The following is a 20,916-nucleotide window of genomic DNA, read 5'->3' on the forward strand; positions in this document are numbered from 1 at the left end:
TTGCTCCTTGGATCAGAACAAATTGTCTCAAGGCTCACGTAATAATGTCTTTTAGCATCTATTCTGTTTTTCTTGTTGCTGTGACTTCAGGAAGTTATTGGGGATATTTTGGGCTTGAACCAGTATATTAAGTCTTATTTTATTTTCATTTCAGCATTACAAAATGCCAGTGGCTGGCAGAATCCTCCTGCCCCTAGATGAAATGCAGACAGCTCTAATAATAAGGACTGTGGCAGTGATAATGGGGGACATGACTTCTAGCTTAAACCTGTTGCAAGATGTAACAATAGTTCGGAGAATGGGGAACAAACAGTATTCCTGATGGACCTGACAAGCTTTGAAAAACTAAAAAGGCTTCTGTCAGGTACAAGAATGTGAGGGCCCTGGGACGCCTTCCAGTGAAATTGTTTTGATAAGAGCTATCCTCTGGAAGATAAAACTCAGGTTTATGTACCTTTCTGGAGCTGACAGGCAATTGCCCACCACAACTGTTTTGTCTCTCAGTAGTTCAGTCTGTAGTGAAACATTCCACTTTTTCAGTTATTGTACTATTCCTCCTCATATTGTGCTTCAGGCAAGGCTGGTGCATCTGGGACCCCCTCATCTTTTCAAAGGCCCAGTTTCCGTGTCATGGCCAGATCATAAAATAGGCTTAGGGGACATACTGCAGGCTTATATGCCTCCCCCTTCTACTTCCCTCACACATTTCAATTATCTCCTCCACTGCCTTGTTCTCAGAAGCTATAATTTGCAGTGACTTCTGAATCAGGCAATGTGTGCTGATCGCTAACTGTAGTCTGCCTTGGAATCAGAAGCCCACTTCCAACCATAGTCTCTTATTCCGATTGTGGCAGGTAAACTATAGTTTGCAATAACAACAGTATGCCCAGTGTGGACACTGAGGCAAATCATGGTCACCAAGAATAGTTACCAATAACCAACATTTGCCTGATTAAGATCCCACAGTAACCTTGAAAAGGGAAGGAATTAGTGTGTGGTGATGCACACAATCCTATAGCAGGCACCTTGTGACATCTCAACAAGTCAGTGAATTTGGTTAGGGGCGAAAAATAAACCCAAACTAGATCTATCAGATTGCTACAAACGTCCTTTTCCTTTTAGTCCCCTCAAAAGAATGGAGTTAATTTTTACTAGCAGCTGAAAATGTGAACCATCTTAAGAAGCTTCTACACAATTAAAAAAGGGAGCAGGAACAAGTGACCTACATATTTCATGTTAATTTCTTTACAGTCCTTGGAAGAGAGCATATTTTTGGCTGATCATATCAGCAGGAAGCAATGCGGCTGATCAACATTAGAGGGAAGTAGTCAAGGTTGCTTGGAAATTCTGCTGATTTCATTAAAAAAAAAAGAATTCCTTCCCTAAGAATGCAAACCACATAGTCACTGAGCCAACTAAAATCACTCAGGCTGCAATCTGCTGAATACGAACTTGAGAGTGAACCCCACCAATAAGGGTGGGGCTTGCCCCTGAATATACATTCATAGGATCACACTGCATGGCCCATTAAAACCAGCAGGACAAGTTATGCTATCACAGTGGTACCATGGGTTACAGATGCTTCAGGTTACAGACGATTCAGGTTACAGACTCCGCTAACCCAGGAATAGTACCTTGGGTTAAGAACTTTGCTTCACGATGAGAACAGAAATTGCACCATGGCGGTGCAGCGGCAGTGGGAGGCCCCATTAGCTAAAGTGGTATCTCAGGTTAAGAACAGTTTCAGGTTAAGAACGGACCTCCAGAATGAATTAAGTTCTTAACCCGAGGTACCACTGTACTAATTTAAGCCCATTGGCTTTTAATGGGATTTTGGCTGCAATTCTACGCAAGCTGATTATTTAGGGGAAAATTCTGTTGGAATATCAGAGTTAGAGAAACTCGCCAACTCTTGAAAATCCAAAAAGATGGAGACTCCTCCACTGTAACCTCAAAGCTCCCATGCTGTAGCTGATTGCTTCTATGTCCATAATAAAAGCTACAATAGAAGAATTGTGGAAACTGTTTGCAGCCTAATTAGATTTTTGCATGAAGAGCAGATTAATAAGCATATTGTTGCACACTACTATCTTTGAGCAGTGCGAGATTCTGGGGGTTCCGGTGCTTAACTAGGGCTCAATTTTCCTTTTGGGAATGAGGCACAGCAGAGACTGTGGTGTCTTTATGATATAAGGTTTCTTTACACATATATGCAACCTGAGCCTTCGATGGAGGGGTTCACAGCATCAACACCAAAAGAAGGTCTTGCTTCTCCCATAGCCACAGCCTTGGATTCTAGCAGAAATCAGGCCTGTGACTCTCTCTGCCTTTCCATCCTGCCACTGTTGCATCCAGATTCACATCACTCAACTCTCCCTTTTGTCTTCCTAACTAACAGACAGTCTCAACTCTCAACACTATGCTAACTGCAAAAACAGTTGAGATGCTTTGCGTAGCCCAGACCTAAATACACCTCGGCATGTTCATAGTGGAGCATTTCCAGCCTTCCCACGAAATGTAGCTCCTGTGTGAGGCTTGTGATAACAGTTGAGGAAGCCAGGGCAACTAACCGGGGATAAGGCGTCCTGCAATTGTAATGTAGATGGGGCTTGAGTAGAAACATCCGTCTGTTTTGTGTGTTCTGAGTTGGGATCTCCTCCACAGCTTGCGCTGCTTTGTGTGTTTTGATTTAGGCATCCTCCTTGCATGGGGAATATTTCCATACAATCTGTGGATAGAGGCAAACAGATAAAAACCTCCCCTCCCCATGCACTGGCTTCACCCTCAGAATCCATGGAGCTTTATCTTTGCTTTACACATAAATTTCAATACTGCTGCTGCATTTAAAAAACAACAACAAATCTCCTCAAAGTGGAGCACATAACAAAATCAACTTAACATAACAAAACCAAATTAATTTGAATTTATTTTCACTCTGAAGGGCCATAGCTCGATGGCAGGCAGAGAATGTGATCTGCATGCAAAAGGTCCCAAGTTCAAGCACTGGGAGAGAACCCTTCCGGAAACCTTGGAGAGACACAGTTCAGTTAAAGTTTATTAATAGTCCACAGACCTTCAGATTCCTGAAAAAGCAAATATTTGATTTCAGGCAAAGAAGGTAGTGGTGAATGGGAGAGGAACACAAAAATGCAGGCATGCCCTTTATCAATACTTTTTTTTTTTAATTGTTTAAAAGTTTAAACAATATGAAAGCAAACCAGTACTTATGAACCATTCTGTAAAAGTTATCTGAATGCCTTGGAACACTCAGAAGCAAGCAAAGTCCTGTTGCATACAGTGGGGCTGTCTTGGAGTAAGGATTGCGGTCTTGGTCCTGTTTCCAAAAGTAGCAGATTTCTCCCTCTCTCTTTCTGACTACATTCACACCGTACATTTAAATTGCTATGATAGGGATTGCTTCTACATCAGCCAAATGAGCAAACTGGAGGTAGCAAACTTTAGTGATCTATGGAAAGGGCTGCGGCATTCTTTATTATTATTATTATTATTATTATTATTATTATTATTATTATTATTATTTTGCATACCAAAAAAAGGTCCTAGGCTCAGCCATCATCATCATCAAACCTTTATTGGCATCACTTACAAACATTCTGAAGAAATAGGCCAATGAGAACTCGTCACCATTTCAACAGTACAGTCATTTGCCAAAAGGAAGAAGAGGCGAGCAGTCTATTTCACCTCTGTGGGTCTCCAGCAAGGGCAGGATCCTGTAGCGTAAAATCAAATAGAGGAACTTGGCTACTGTCTTAGTGAGCTCTTGGTCTCTCCCCTGTAATAAGAAGCGTATAACTGCTATCTCTGGTTTCCATGTTGGGATACATAGGTGGTCTAAGAATTGTTGGAGGAGATCAGCAGGCTCAGTCTCTGGTGGCATCTTCAGGTAGGACTAGGAGCAAGTCCTCACTGAAACTCTGGAGAGCCACTGCCTGTCTAGTGTGGATGATACTGAGCCTAACTCAATGTAACAGCAGAATGATTCCTGCTGTGTTTCGCGTTCCATTGCACAATTCCCTCTCCCCTCTCTGCCTTTCTTCAGCCTTCAATAGCACAGTCGGCTGAGTATTTTATGTGGAATGATATCTCCTCACCCCACCCCCCTCTAAAACCAGTGTCCATTGAATACTTCGCAATAGTGGCTTCTCTTCCCCCACCCCCCACCTCCATCTCTCAATAATGAAATCATAATACACAAGAAAAAATGAGTTATAATACACCCAGCTGCTGAGTGTTTGGATTTTCTTTCTGCAGCCTTGAATCCATTTCTGTTTTCACAGGTGAAAATGCTCAAGATTGTTGTGAGGGTAGTGAGTGTGTGTGTATGTACAGAGAGAGAATTTTTTTTCATAGAAAGAAGTTAGTCTCATATGCATGTGGTATTGACTTTCTTTCTGAAAGCAGAACTAAGGAAAACATTTAACTATTATAGATCCTGTATGTGGAAGAAGGACTTCTACATTGCAAAGACCCCTGTGGGTTTCACTGTGTCCCTCTGTGCTTTGTGCATGTATATTATTGTTATCATCATCATCATCATATTTGTTAGTCACTTTTCTCACAAAGTGACCCAAAGCAACTAACATTAACAACAATGAACAACAACAACAAATGTTCCCAGTTTGCCTGTCCTTCTGAAATTGTGGTGCCCAAAGCAGACTTTGTGCTCTCAGTCAGATCTGGCCGAAGTAGAATAGAGCAATTCCATTACTTCTTGTGATCTGGATGATATACATATTAGCAATAAAAAAGTATATTTCCACTGGCGTAAAATTGTATATACATATTCCAAAATGCAGTCTGTGCCACCAGGAATGGCGTAATATATAATATAATATAAATGAGCAATACATCAGACAAAAGTTATGAGAGTGACAAAATAGAAGGAAGGGAATGAAAGAAGATGAATGGCCAACATTATTAAAAATCATACCATAATTTAGTCAACGTCCTAGAGACTTCGTCTTAAATATCTCATTATACTGTATATTATAAGTAACCCTTGAGTTGCTTATCCTCTCTTTCCAGCCCCCTTTGCAAAATTTGCAAAAGAAATTGATGTATTACTCAGTATCAGGAAACAAGTTCTTTTCCCCTAATGGGTGTGTCTGTATGGATTGATGTAGTATTTTATACAACACTTGTATTAAGGAGGCATGAATGTCCTCATGCTCACCCTTACAGAACTGAGATTTTGCTTATGTAAAGACACATTCTATGTCAGTATTCCCCTGACCACTAGTCCTCCTAGTTATGGATGATGGGAGTTGTGGTCCAACAGGAGCTGGAGACCCAAGTTTGGGAAAGCTTGGTGATGGCACTTAAGAAGCATCACTTCATGGCGGCCTTCTCTGCCTCTCCACCTCATCCTTGCCGTAAGGTGTAGAAACTTACCTTTGGGCTAGCAAATGATAACACAAGAGGGGTGGTCTGTGGGTGCTTACAGCTCCTAGGAAAGTGTTTTTCACCACTGCAAACCAGTATCCTTGACAGGAAAAGTATGGTGCACATGTTCTTCCTGCCAAAGAGAAGGTCCCAGGAGCAGAAATATAATGTCCTAGGGTTGTGGCCAGCTATCAAGTCAAAAATTCAGAGTCCCTGTCTCTAGTGTCCTAGAGCTGCCTTGACAATATGAAAGAGGAGCTTTTTAGTCACTGATAAGCCTTCCCATCATTTGTGCTTCTTGGAGCCAATCAGAGTGAAAGGAGGAAAGTCAGCCACTGAGGATTGGCTCCTAGGGTCACTCTGGAGAAGGCACACAGGAAGAACATACAGTGGTGCCCCGCAAGACGAATGCCTCGCAAGAAGAAAAACTTGCTAGACGAAAGGGTTTTTCGGTTTTGCGTTGCTTTGCTAGATGAATTTCCCTATGGGCTTGCTTCGCAAGACGAAAATGTCTTGCGTTTTTTTTTTTAAAGCCGCTTGAAGAGGCGCAGTTGCAACGGACCGTGCTTCGCAAGACGAAAAACATCACAAGACGAAAAGACTCGCGGAACGAATTCTTTTCGTCTTGCGAGGCACCACTGTACAGCCAGTTCTAAGCCAGAATGTAACATGTAATTTGGCCTAAGGTTCCATGTCTGCAGAGCAGATATAAATTCATGAGTGGCGTCTTTCTCAGTTAATGCATGGTAAGCTGCTTAGCAGTTGAATGAACAATGCTGCCCAGTGTGGTTTGTTAGCCGTTATGAAGCTGACAGGAATCCAGAAGGGAATCTGATACAATTTTGCTCAAAAGGTAGAACCTAATTGTACCCAGTGGATGCTAGCAAAATGGCCACATACTACCTAACATCCAGCTTGTTGTAAGAACAGCTAAACTGTGAGGAGGGGGGAATACATTGCCAAATAATTAATTCTAAAACATCAAATACTTACAGATGTGTTTGCCTGAAAATTCTGGAGGAATTCTGTTTCACCTCATGAATTTCAGCTGAGACACAATTAGGAAATTTGGCAGAAGACTGACTATAGAGATCAGCACACCAGTTTTGTTCTTAGGCATTTCCAAGTGTCTAACGTTCCAGGGGATCCATGATCTAGTCTGTTATTTTTAGTTTTAGTTTTAAAAGCAACCATGTGAGGAATATAATTCAGACAGGAGTAGATACACTAAGGAATATGATTTTTATTTTACTCCTTTCCCCCTAGAGCTATCTTCCTTATCTAAATTGCTTGCTCCCATGCTGATATTCATTCAGCCCTGCAGCAGAAAAAAACACAGGTATCCATATCATGCTTATAGATAGATTTTACTGGGCTGTTCTATGTCTACGCAGAATACTACTACTGAATTTCATGGGTAAGTGGGCTGGCATTGCATCCAAAGATATATTTCCCAACCCAGGGCTAATCATAGCTTCACTAATGAGCTCACTGAAAGTTAAGGAGAGACTTAAATTGGAAAAATGATGCAGGGGGCGGGGTTAGCCCTTATCTTGTTCCCTGATCACAACATTATTCATTCAACACCAGAGCTGCTTCAAAAGTGGGGAATGGGGGGAAGAGGTCTGATGACTGACTTTAGAAATAATATGATACACCAGTCCTGGGTGCTGTTGCAGTCAACAGAAGCTGGGACAGGGCAGTGGGAGCTCACCCATGTCGCACGACTTTGAACCGCCGACCTTCCAATCAGCAAGCTCAAGAGGCTCAGTGGTTTAGACCACAGCACCACCTGCGTCCAGTTCGAAAGCATGCCAGTACAAGTAGATAAATAGGTATTGCTGCGGCGGGAAGATAAAGCAGCTTTTTTTGTGCGCTCTGACACCTGTCACGGTGTTCCGTTGCACCAGTAGCAGTTTAGTCCTGCTGACCCAGGACTAAACTCATGACTCAGAAAACTGTCTGTGGACAAACACCGGCTCCCTTGGCCTGAAGCGAGATGAACACCGCATCCCATAGTTGCCTTTGACTGGACTTAACTGTCCAGGGATCCTGTACCACCTTCTTCTTTTTAAACCTGCTGTTGCAGTCATGGCCTACAACCACCAGCCACATTTCAGGTGACTGAATGAAAGAATTATTGCCTTCTTAAATCCCTCTTTGTTTTTTTAGGTCACTCACTTGTCAGTTCTTGGGTATTAACGTCCATGTGCCCACATGGGGTGTTTACAACCTTGTAGCTTAGATGCGAACGACGTCATGGAGGCACTTCAAAGCATGCCTCCATTCTCTTAAGATGAAAAATCTTAGCTGTAATTCCTGGAGAGAGAGAAGGGGGGGGGAGGGAAATACTGCTCCATAATCATGTCACTACAGGACGCTGGGTAATACCTAATATATTAATGCAAACCTTTTGTAAGCACAAAGCTCCGGAGGCTTTGGATTTCTCGTTAGGTATTTCAGAGTTATTATATTTTGTGTGTGACTGGACAAGTTGGAAACGGAGGGAGTGGAGAGAGGTTGAAGTTCCGCAGCAACCTAATGAAAACCTAATAAAAAAAGCTACAGTTGCTCCTTCAGCCAAGGTCACCAAGGAAGTAAACCATGATCTGTGTCATTTCTGCAGCAAGCTCACCTCTCCCTACTCAAAAAATAAATATCCACCAAAAAGAAAAGGCCAGATGTCAGCAATATGGCTCTTTGTTTTTGAATCCAGCTTTGATCTGAACAGCATTTTCCAACCTTCTAAATATAGAACATCACCATTGTCAGGGTTTTAAATTAAAATAAGAACTGGGATTGAATCCAGTGTTTTGGGCAGTGCGCACGAGAATATGGGAATCAGAAATCGAGGAGAAGGGCATGTCAGTATAAGAACTGTCAATGGGCAGCTCAGTACTAAGCCAGAAATGGGGCGAAGCCCCCAAGAAAAAGTAAGAATCACGAGACACAAGGTTGTAGGTGTCTGAAGTTGCTTGGACTGGGCCACTTATGTTTTCTCAGTGCTTGAGTTGCTAATGTGACAGCTGTCGGCACCGTAGTGACTTAAGACTCTGCATCTCTAGGTTTTATTTCAAACTGAGCAAGGTGTTTTGGGGGGAGTTGGTTGGGAAGGGGTTGCCTGGTTTGGGGGTGTCTCCTGCTTTTTTGGGTCTGTATTTGTATTTGTTTTGGGAGGAAGGTGTAGATGTTTTGCTTGTTTGGTGGTGGTGGTGGTGATGTCTCAGAATCACCCGTGCTTCTTCTGTGAGTTGGGCGTTGGGCGGTGCCCACAACCGTTCCTTAGAGTTCCGCCAAAACTTGGGGGTTTCCGGCCCATCTGCAAGACAAATGGTTGGGGGAACGGCACAGGCTCAGAAGTAGGCTGGATGGGCTCAGTACAAATAGCCAATGCAGACGCAGCTTTGGGCATGTTGTTCAGGCTTTCAGCCCATAATTCTGCAGCTGTTTGCAGCTCTGAAAGCTCTTACACCACAGCTCCTCCTTTCCTCCTTTCATAACAGATTTCTAAGAGTGCCACATAGCCCACTCCCTTTTATATTTCAACTCGCGAGCAGTTATCTCTCAGGAACTTCCAGATCTGTAGTTATTCTGGGGTATGAAAAAGTTAAGGGCAACAAATCCTCTTAAACGCTGCATGGTTGGAATTTAGCTATGACTATAGCCAAGAAGAGGCCTTTGAATCTTGCTGTGAACCTCCACTGAAGCCTTTTGCCCAGCCCTAAAATTCCTGCACGGCTGCGGAGTTCCTGACAGCTCTCTGCATTGCCAAAGCCCCTTCTGCCAGCTCTCAACATGCCCAGGCCCAGCACACAATATGCTTTCCCCAGGTCTACAAAGAAAATTCCTCTAAAGACTGATAGGAGAGTAGAGATAGGTAAATTTGCCCCAATCAATTTTGGATTAATTTAGTAATGCATGGAAATCATTATCATCCACCCAGCTAATCTGAACTAGGAAAACAGACTCCTCCTCCGGACTGGTTTTCTCTGATTCCTAAAGTGTCTTCTCCAGGTGGAACCTGTGGAACATTAACCCCAACTCCCATCAGTCTCAGCCAGAATAGACAGTGGTGACGGATGATGGGCGTTGTAGTCACTGGTTCCCAACCTCTGCTCTCTGGGCTGGTTTGACTATAACACCTAAACAGGAATGGCTAACCTGTGGCCATCCAGATGTTGTTCCATCATCTCCAGCCACATGGCCAGTGGTTGGGGATGATTGGAGTCAGAGTCCCAACAACATCTGGAGAGCCACAGGTTTCCTACACCTGCCTTAAAGCAAGTGGAAGGGTGGTAGCAGCAACATGCACTGATTCCCCTCAACCTGATGTGATTATAATACAGCATGCTGGGTAAATGGGAAAAAAGACAGAGCTTTGTCTTTCTCTTATGACTGCTAAGATAAACCATTGAGAGGAAGAGAAGGGGGGGCAGGTTTAGAGAGTGGCTGGATGGTGAGTAGAGAACCTGAAAATTCTTTTCTGGATTAGATTTTAATCTGAATATTTTTTATTTTGAGGGAATAAATCAGTGCTGGACCAAAGCTTCTCTGTGCCAGCCTTTCTGTATGTGTATTCGAGGTTTGAAGTGGTGGAACCTTTGTGTATTTTCACACGGGAGATTGTAGGTGGGTTGGAGGCAAAACATTATCATATCAAGTGACCAAACATTTTTGCAAGGGGTGTTTCTTTTGCTTAACACATTAAAAAAGAAAAAGAAGAAGAAAAGAAAGAAGAAAAAAGTGCCACCAATTGGAGATGTAGTCATCCCATCTGCTTTCTATCCTCGGCAGAGCCCAAATGGCACACTGTTGCTTGAAAGAAATATGACTTCTGTCATTGGCATGAACACTTTGAGTGAAGGGCAGGGTTTTAAAAAACGTAGTAATACGGAAGACTTAAGAGTGAAAGGTCAAAGTAGAGTGTATAAATTTGTCCCCTGTCCTCTTAGCTGAGTAATGCCTCTTCACACAACTAGCACAGCGATACTGAAAGAGACTTAAGGAAGCTTGCTGGCATAAAGCCTTTCATTCATTGCCTGTGCACTATGTTGTGTGCATATCTGCATGCTTACATGCTGTTACTGTTACAGACAATGCTAGCAATTGTCAGAACAGCAGGGAATGAAATTGCCATCTTTCTAACCCATACTGTCTTAGCCTCGGGTACTTGTTAGATATGAATTTTGTGCAGTTGGACGTACCGCAATAAAAATCTTAATGGAATACCCTGGGACAATCTCTTGTAAATAACATACATGGAAGTCACCTTGAGCAAACAAGGCCTTGTATCATTCTGCATTCAGCAGCTCAAGTGATATTTTATCTACTTGTATGAGAGGGAGGCGGGAGAAATCCCTGCTCTCCTTTAGGCAGGGATCTTGAAGTTACCAAAAAAGTGTTTGCTTTCTCTTAATGATTTATTTATTTTATTTTATTTCACAGACAAGGAGCCCAAAGCTATCTCAAAGCCCACAGCCCAATTTGGGAGATCAGGCCGAATTATCAGAGGCATCTGCTGACTCCCTGGAAATCATGTCTGAAGGAGAATCTCCTTCTCCTTTCGCAAGAGGAAGCCGTACACGAGCAAGTCTTCCAGTGGTGAGGTCAACAAACCAGACAAAGGAAAGATCACTTGGTAAGGCGTTACCCACATTCTGCTGCTGAACTAATGCCAGGTTTTGTTATGCATCTAATACTGTGTGTTCTCCCTGTTTATTTCACTCCCCAAATGTCTTTCAGAGTGAAAAAAAAATGGTGAAAAACACAAATGAGAGGAGAGGAAGAACTTGACTTTTACTTAGCAGGCTGAGACCACGCTCCATCATTGTGTATGAACTCAGAGAACTGTGGCTTGTTCTAACTCCAAGTAGTCATAGCAAACCTGGATCAAACTGCACTTTGATATATTTGTTATCTAACTCTGATTTGAATAAGCTACAGTTCCTTGAGTTTGTAAATGACTGGGCACCAGGCTGTGTTGTAAAGCGAAAAGGGAAGCTTCTTCTCATGAACAAATGAAGGAAAGGGAGAGTATGCAAGATTTGTACAGGCTCCCATAAAACAATATAAGACAGCCTTCTTAATCTAGTACACTCCAGATGTTGTTGGGCTCCATCCACTTCATATCAGCTGCTGTCAGCTTGGTAAATGGTCAGGAATGATGAAACTTGTCGTACAGCAGCATGTGGATGATATAACCTCTACTCCTCCTCGTTTAGATGATTAGCTGGATTTGGTTTTACTGAATGATCTTGATCCAGTGTTTGTTTCTCAGCCTCAGATGGGAATTATTATGGCCAGCCTCATAGATGAATGAGTAAAGGTTGCAAAGCCATTGTGGGGCACAAATAACTCCCCCAGACTGTATCCAGCCCAGGTGGCACAATGGGTCAGTGTGTGTGGCTGTTAACCAGAAGGTTAGTGGTTCGAGCCCACCCAGGGTAGAGCTGTGCATTGCAGGGGGTTGGACCAGGCGATCCTTTGGGTCCCTTCCAACTTACAATTCTGTTATCAAGGTTTCTCCCCTAGAAAGGCGGCTCTATCTTTTTTCTCCTGGAGTTGACATGCAGATGAGTTGCCACATGGTGGCAGTGTGGAGCTGCGCAGGTGGGGGCAAAATGCCAGGTGTCCTCTTTGGGCTTGTTACCAGTCCTCTGTTGTCTATGCCTTGCATTCCTTCATACTGAGATACAACGCTGCTTTTTATTGGAGTCAATCCATAACTGGTCCATCTACCCCCAGTATTGTCTGCTTTGACTGGTCAGGTTCTGAAGCAACTCACTCAGCCTTACCCAGCTATGCAACTTGAGATCTGAGGAATTAAACTGGGGATCATCTGCATACAAAGCATATCCCCACCATTGGCTTACAGACCAAAAGTGTATTTGTATATTTCTACCTGTTCAGGTCTGTGTGACTCTAGAGTTCTTCCTAGCCCCAGTTCCTCAGTGGGAACCAGATCTCGCTTGGAGGCATACTTGACTGCTACCCACTAATATTTCCACACACACTGCTTCTCACAGTAGCCATTCTTGCCACACGTTGAATGGGCTTGGAGCAGATTAGTGAATTTCTGTTACCAATTAGCTGCACATAGGAATAGGTAGATCTCTCAGTTTTGGTTTCTCGTTTTGCTGAACTTAAGTCCAGATCACCACATTTCCACATCAGCTTGCCATTAAAAATGTATATAAATATACAGTGGTACCTCGGGTTACATACGCTTCAGGTTACAGACTCCGCTAACCCAGAAATAGTGCTTCAGGTTAAGAACTTTGCTTCAGGAGGAGAATAGAAATTGTGCTCCAGCAGCACGGTGGCAGCAGGAGGCTCCATTGGCTAAAGTGGTGCTTCAGGTTAAGAACAGTTTCAGGTTAAGAACGGATCTCCAGAACGAATTAAGTACTTAACCCAAGGTACCACTATGTATGTATGTATGTATATGTGTGTGTGTGTGTGTGTGTGTGTGTGTATACACACACACACACACACACATATACATACACTTAGCATTTTAGTGCAAATTTATCCTGACACACTTTTGTGTGCAATTTTGCCTAATATGCACATTTCTGCAAAGTAATTTATGCTGGATTGTATGTTATTTTTTACTAACACACGCACTTTTAGGCACACTTTGCCCTAGTATATGCATTTTTGCACACGTTACTTAGCTGGAAAGTTGCATCGCAAAATTCAGAGAGGAAGGATGGCTGTGTTTTAGTTGGTGTATCCCCCCCCCCCGAAAGTGTTGATTAGATAGATTTGCCTTTAAATGTGAACCTAACCAACATTTCTTCCCCATCCCTGGCTGCACAAGTGGAAGGCAATCTTTCTCAGGAAATACTGCCATAGGACAGGCAAGCTGTTGCTATATAAGGCAATGAATGCAGATGGTTGAGGAAGGCAAAGGGTTATTGCCATAAAGAAGCTTCTCTTCTGCTGGATCCCATCTCCCAGACTGCAGAGCAGCATAAAGCAGAACGGCAGCGGGGTCATAAATCATGGGGGCTGTTCATAAACTGAACGTAGTGGTTTATTTATTCTGTTAACAATCCCAGGCCATTTTTATCAAGAGTGCTTTGATATCTGATACATAATCAGCAAAAAAAAAAAAAGTACAAAGAAGTATAAACAAAAGGCGGTTTTAGCTGGTTTCTCTACACCAACAGAGACTCAGAATGATTAAAAGGTGGTCTTGCCATATATATTATGGGATGTGGGAGCTGATTGTGTTAATCTGCAGAAACTGTAGCCTGCCTTAGTTAATGCAGCAGGTACTTTTTGGAAATTCTCCACATAGAAGGGTTCCCCAAAAATCTGTAATGAGAGAACCAACATTATGCTATTTTTGTAATGAAAAATGTAGAACATGCCAATATGACCATGACAACTAGGGCTGATGGAAATTGTAGTACAAATCATCTCTAGGGTACCAGATTGGTGGAAGTTGCTGTAGGTGGCACTTCCTGTTTATATTCTGATGCCCATGCCAGTATTCCCTCTCTTCTGAGTCCTCATTTAGGATATATTTCCTCCCTAAGTATGAAAAAAAAAACCCAGACAAACCACTCACTGTGAGCTCAAATGCTATGATGTAAAGACCTACATTATGATATTCTGTCGGGGTTATTGTTGTTTGTCATATCGTATGTGATATGTGGGATCCCTAAGGAATTCACAAATCCCACCAACATCTGCTTCCCCCCTTTCCCATTCTGCATGTTTTTAATCGGCTTCACTCATAAATCTTGGTGGAGAAGAGAATGGCCATGTGCATCTCTCTCCCCCCCCCCACCGAAGACAACAGCAGGAGACTCATACCTCAAAGAAAATGCCTCAATGCCCTTGCAGAACTTGGACAGAGGCAAGAATGGAAAGCCTGGTGTGTGTACTGGGGTGGGGCAGTTATGATTACTTTGGCTTGGACCCTAAGATAAGTTAGTTATTATTAAGTTCACATGAAGGAAGTTTCCTTGTCTTGATTCTTTATTTCTCCCAGCATTGCCTGCCGCCATTTGTTCTCCCTCACTCCCCCCCCCCAAAAAAAAGCTACTCCAGAAGGTTGGAGAGGCATACTGGACAATGTGGGGCAAGGGAAGTTGTCTGAACATCTACTTAAGGTAAAGGAACCCCTGACCATTAGGTCCAGTCGTAGCCGACTCTGGGGTTGCGGCGCTCATCTCACTTTATTGGCCAAGGGAGCTGGCGTTCAGCTTCCGGGTCATGTTGCCAGCATGACTAAGCCACTTCTGGCGAACCAGAGCAGCGCACAGAAACGCCGTTTACCTTCCTGCCGGAGTGGTACCTATTTATCTACTTGTAGTTTGATGTGCTTTCGAACTGCTAGGTTGGCAGGAGCAGGGACTGAGCAACAGGAGATTCGAACCACCGACCTTCCGATCAGCAAGTCCTAGGCTCTGTGGTTTAACCCACAGCTCCACCCGCGTCCATTTGAACATCTACCTACTTTGTGTTTATTCCCTATCTCATTATTCCCCCACCCACCCCATTTCCAGGAGTGGCTTTTTGGTGGAGCACAACTGACAGGCAACGCTATATTATTCAGGCTCTACCAAAGCACTTATTCATGACCAAGTAAAATCAAAAGTTCTTTTCATTCATCGGAAAAGTTTTATCATTTATACATGATTTTTTAGGTTTCTGGGGGGTCGAAGAGGTGCTTTTCTGAAGGAGTAAATGCACGTGTGCTCACTTTTGTGGAATGTTTGTCAGTACATAGGTTGTAGAAACCCACATTTCATTTGCAGCAGCTTATGAAAGGCAAAGAGACAAGCTTTTCTCTCTCTACGTAATTCTAGAACCTGAATCATCCAGTGATGATTCTGAGTAGGAGAAGATGAAGGACAGACCCATGAACCTCCTTCTTGCATATAGTTAAACTCTGCTATTTGCTAAGACAAAATGTGATTGTGACTACCAGTGCAGGGGTTTTTTTAAAAAAGGAATTAGACAAATTCATGGAATCTAATATTGCCAATGGCTAAGGATGGCTGTATCCTGTCTCCAGGACCAGAATGAATATGCCCTTACCATCAATCACTGGGGAACAGCAGAAGAGAGCTATTGTGTTCATGTCCTGCTTATGGCTTCTCGTAGGTATCTGACTGGCCGCTAACAGAAACAGGATAATGGACTAAATAGGCAATCCATGGGGAGTCTGCCATCCTCCAGGTGTTGCTGTGCTGCACTCGCATTGGCTATAATGGCTGGGCTGCTGGGAGCTGGAGCCCAAAAACATAGCGAGTGCCACAAGTTCCCCATCCCTGAGATAGGTCTGATCCTGCTTTCCCACTGTTTCATTTCTTCATTCCATCATAATTATGATGTAATGCACGTTGGGATCAGTCAAATTTCATTCCCAAATTGCAGGAGGGTCCATATACTGTAGGAAAGAGAAGCAGATATCCCCCAGAGAGTGAGATCCAAGTATATCAATGTGCAGTTTATATATAGTATAACCCTTTATATGACCAATTCACCAAACCTCAAAGGTCAATGCTTATAGGACATTTGCACTATACTGTTTGGCAACTGAGGTTCAGGGTTAAGGAAGTAGGAAGCTACTAATTTGGCTTACTGTTTCCCTCTCTCTCACTGCCATTCCTCATAGGCCCCCAACTTGTTCCAATCTAATAACTGTATCACAATACCTGTCAAAGGGGTGTCATCCACTTCTCTTTGGGAGGATTCAGGTAGGTAGCCGTATTGGTCTGACACAGTTGAAATATATTAATAATAATAAAAAAATCCAGTAGCACCTTAGAGCCCAACTAAGTTTGTTCTTGGGTATAAGCTTTCGTGTGCAAGCACCTTCTCTTTGGGAGGGTATGGCTGAACTCCCACTTATTGTATGTGAACAGGTTTGCACTCAAAAGCGACTTGTGAGGCATGCCTTCTGTTAGAAGATTTCTGAAATTTCATCCCTCTATTCTGTAGTTCTTTGCATATTAGAAGAAAATTATCTGCGCCGAGTTTAGGGAGATAGCTATATTTGATTAGTCGAGAGGGATTCCTCACTCTGAATGGCATTTTCTATATTACGTAAACAACCAGTTGATAATTTGGAGATAAAGAATTCCTTCCCTAAATATGTCCATATAGCATTTGATAAAGCACCAGTGATAAAGTACACAGTGTATACATTTGATCAGTGACCCCACTTCTTCCAAGTGATACGGAGTCAGAAGTTGTAATTAAGGGGTGTTTAAATAATAGACAGTGATTTATTAGCTGCATACGGATTCAAAGACTGTAGGTTTCACACCATTTCACAGCCACAAACAACATGCCATCATACTCTTAAATTGCCTCGTTAAACATTAATGCTTCTTGAGTGATGCTTTTCTGCGGCATTTCCACCCTTTTCATCGAGCTGCAATACTGTGTGTCAAAATCAACTTTAGAACAAATAATTTTTAGAGTTCACAATATGGCAGCCCCATTAATGATTGATTGGTACTTCCTGTATGGAAAAGACCCATTGGTTGTTGTTTTTCTGTATACAGCTAAGGCCTTTGCTTTTGACCGTAAAACTCTATATAGCTTGGAGTCCTGGTTGGTAAATGGTAAGGGCTTGCATCCAATGTAGTACTGTTGTATCTTGGATCCCGAACACCTTGGTACTTGGACATTTTGGCTCCCGAACACCACAAACCCAGAAGTGAGTGTTCTGGTTTGCAAACATTCTTTGGAACCTGAATGTCTGAATGCTTCCAATTGGCTACAGGAGCTTCCTGCAGCCGATCAGAAGCTGTGTTTGGGTTTCTGAATGTTTTGGAAGACGGATGGACTTCCGGAACAGATTCCATTCCAAGGTATGACTGTACGAAGCAACTTGTTATGTTAGTGCAAGGATTTCCATCCCCCCCCCCCTGAAAAATATGTTCTAGGGATACCTCCAATTCTCCAGAGCAGATTTGGGGAGAGAGTTGTGGGGGGGGGGGAGGGTGTTGCATCACATAAGCATTAATCTTTACACTAACAGAACAAGCATGTTGGGTACCACCCAAAACTTTTTTGGCAGTTGCAGGTTAGTTGGGGATCCCGCTCCCCAAATGAAGAACATTTGTCTCTGTTGGCTTCATTTCATTATTCCCAGCCTCGTTTTACATTCCATTTTATTCCTGTCTTCCGAGAAATCATATGCAAACTTGATAACCCAAGTCACTGATAAAAATGTTAGCGTGCCAGGGCCAGGATAGGGCCCTGTGGCACCTAACTTTAAACTTCATTCAGGTTTTATGAGGAATAGTCGATTTAAACACTCTTTAAATATGGCTTTCCAGCACTTTGCCCATTTGCCAGGATTCCTTGAAGAAGATAGACAGAGGTTCTGACTTAGAGTACATCAGCAAGTTACTTTAGTACATCCTCTTCTTGGTTTGGTGGTCTGTAGTAGACTCAATGTTAGGTTTCCCAATCGCTTCCCAGCCTGTGTCACTTTTGACCTATCCTCCTGAGACCATCCATGCTCTTACACAGCTCCCATTCACTTGAACCGTTGTCTAGTGTAATTTCCTGCAGATTGAACAAGTCTTCATGAAGCTTCCCATGCCCATACCTCTGTTTTGTCCTTGTGCTTTCTTTCCCTTGATTTCTTGATGCATGTCAAAAATGAGTGCAAATATTTGCTGTTCTGGTTAAATACTTTCCATTAAAACCTGACTGGCAAGACTTCAAGAAAACAAAAAAACCCAGCCCCAAACAATTCACTTCGGTTCCAGATTTGAAACAAAAGGCTCCCAGGAAACTAAATAGCCCAAAGGTGGCCACATTTCCCTTGTTTTCCTCCTTGTACTGCTGAATAGGATTTTAAAAGGAATATTCCTTATCTTTGCATAAACATTTAGCAGGACAAAAATACTCCCTCTTCGAACTTAATCAGCAAGTATGTTGCTGCCTGCTGGGGTTTTTTTCTTTTTTTTCTTTTTAAGGTTTATGCTTCATTAATCGTGCTTGTGTCTTTTTCTGGAATGTGTACCCAGGGGAAGCTGAAACACACACCGTCCCAAATAAAGCTGTGTAATCACATTTGTCCCTTCCTTTAATCTGCTCTTCCTTTGTGTGTAATCTTGAGAATGCACCTGAAAGAAGGCAACAGAGAGAGCCAAAATGCTGTTTAGCATGGTTACCTCAGCAAACATACACCACACAAGCCGTGCTAATCTCCAAAAACATTATTCAATAGCCTCACTGGCTTCTTACATTTTATAGGCCAGTATGAAAACGTAATGTAAATTCATGCAACTCTTTCATCTGTCATTTGCAGCAGGTACTCATGTTATGTCTCTTTTTGGGAGGAAATTCGTTGTTTTCTACAAAATAGAAATCCAGCAATGTGAAAAAAAGAGCTTGAATTCCAAAATATCTGGCTTGTAATAACTTCAGCCTTTTCTTTCCCAACCAATCCAATCCTTTCCCGTAAAACTGTGGGGCCCCTTCAAGGGTGTTTCTGATTCCCCACAGGTACAACTTCAGGATGACACAGCTTCACCTGACACGGTGAACTAAATAGGTGAAAGGAGTGGAGTGAAATAGAATGGGCAGAGGGGGAGAGAAAAAAGAAGGGAAATGTGTTCTAGGATCTCCATTAGCTTTCCTCCAAATAGGAAGCTGCCATATATGGAGTGAGATCCTTGGACCATCTAGGTCAGAATTGTCAACCCTGGCCAGCAGCAGCTCTCCAGGTTTTTCTGGCGAAGGTCCTTCTGAGCTTTATCTAGAGATGTGAAGGATTGAACCTGCGGCCTTTTGCATGCAGAGCATGTGCTCTGCCACTGAGCTACAGCCCTTCCGCAGGTAATCAGAGGTCCTGCACACACTGTCAATCTCCAAAGAGATTGAGGAAGCCCCAGCAGGTATCTCCAAACTCATCCTATAATCATAGAATTGTAGACTTGGAAGGGACTTGGAGGGTCAACAGTGCAGGACTCTCAGTCAACACACAGTCCCCCATCCAATTTGAACCCTATCGAACCCTGCTTTGTAAATGTGCTAGCAGTTTTGTTGCTGCTCATAGACCAAGTAGTCACGAGATCAATAATCCATATTTGATCCCATTTGGTGCAATTTCCCATGTAGACCAGCTTCATGAGTCTCTTACCATTCTCCAGACCAGTTGTGACCCTGGCTGCTGGCTTGTAAGATTGGAAAAAGCATTGGCTAGATGCTGAATCATCATAATCCCTATTGGGTTGGTTTTGTGCCACTGCTCAGCTGTACTGAGCTCTGCACCAGCTGCTTCTTTCTTTGACTGGCAGCTAGAGTGCTGCCACATTGTGTCTTGGGTTCCATGGAGCCTAGGTAATGTAGTTCTCTTGGATGCTGAAGTCTATACTGTAGATACAAGGCCCCCTGGAAACAAAATGTCCCAGGTCTCCTTGCCATCAGCAGTGAATACCAAGAGCCCAAGAGGTATGCCAAAAAGTTTGCATTGCAGTCTTTGCACCTATTCTGGAGAATAAGCTCCGTTGCTTACTCCTTGCATACAGTGGAGCTTGCTTTTGACAAATTATGCATAGGATTTAGTTGTTTCACTCTTCTCTTTGTTTGCTTTCCCAGTCTAAGTCCTAGTCACTTTTATAGGCTGATTACTTGGCTTTAAGCCTGGCACTTAATTTCATCATCCAGGTGAGGAAAACCATACACCTTTTTTTTTTTAATCCAGAGCAAAAAAGAGAAAGAAAAGGTGTACCAGGAACTTTGGGTTAGCTATTGTCTTTTTTTCATGCAGCAGATCGCACAGAAAGATTATGTGCAGGCAGAAATTTTGCAGCCCTCTTTCTTTTTAAAAATGTGACGTGTGTGTATAACTAGGTGAGAATAACTAATGGAAAATAATGCTTAAGGCCTCAGGCTAGAAATACCACAAAGATCATGAAGGTGACCTTAAGACAAGCTCTGAAAGGATGCCTTGAAAAGCTGGAAAAGCTAGTGCTGAGGATGGCAATAATATCCGTGACAGAACGCCAACGAACTTATCTCACATTACAAGAAGTGTTAATTGTTATTGAAAGTCTCTGCTTGTCTCTGAAGAATTCATTCCTGGATAAAGGGTGCTGTGTTATCTTTGTCTATCCAGATATAGTAAATTTATTTCCTGCTTCATTGCAGATTGTAGAAAAGCCTCTTAAGTGGTTTACAAGAAAATTAAAATTATCAATAAAATCAGTTGAAAATACTTAAAACATTTAATGAAATGTTTTTTTAAAAAACAACAACCTACCAACGGTAAAAAAGATTTAAACATGTCTGGATAGGTGTGCCTAAACAAAATTGTTTTTAGCAGGCGCCAAAAAGAGTGTTTTGAATGTGCCTGTTTGATGCTGATATTTGTCTGCAGCAGGGATGGTGTCTTGCTCTGTCTTTGATGGGACTTGTGGAAAGAACCTCTTGGATAATGTATAACTGAAAAGCATGTGGTGTGATGGTGTTAGTGCTTCACCATCCTAATCCCATGTTCATTGACTTGTAGGGGGTTGAGAGGGG

General features: G+C 42.7%; 1 protein-coding gene across 4 annotated transcripts in view; it reads left to right on the plus strand.

The window, feature by feature from the left end:
• KIAA1217 overlaps window positions 1-20,916 on the plus strand; it is a 174,768-nt gene that overhangs the window by 72,247 nt on the left and 81,605 nt on the right. For all 4 annotated transcript variants that reach the window (XR_014212589.1, XM_082193612.1, XM_082193613.1 and 1 more), the window contains exon 3: window positions 10,849-11,041. Coding sequence is in view for 3 of the 4 variants with exons in the window: in XM_082193612.1 (XP_082049738.1) it covers window positions 10,849-11,041 (193 nt within the window). In the remaining variant the exon portion in view is untranslated. The remainder of the gene's footprint in view (window positions 1-10,848; window positions 11,042-20,916) is intronic.

This window comes from Podarcis vaucheri, assembly GCF_965113315.1.
Source record: "Podarcis vaucheri genome assembly, chromosome: 12".
Taxonomy (NCBI): domain Eukaryota; kingdom Metazoa; phylum Chordata; class Lepidosauria; order Squamata; family Lacertidae; genus Podarcis; species Podarcis vaucheri.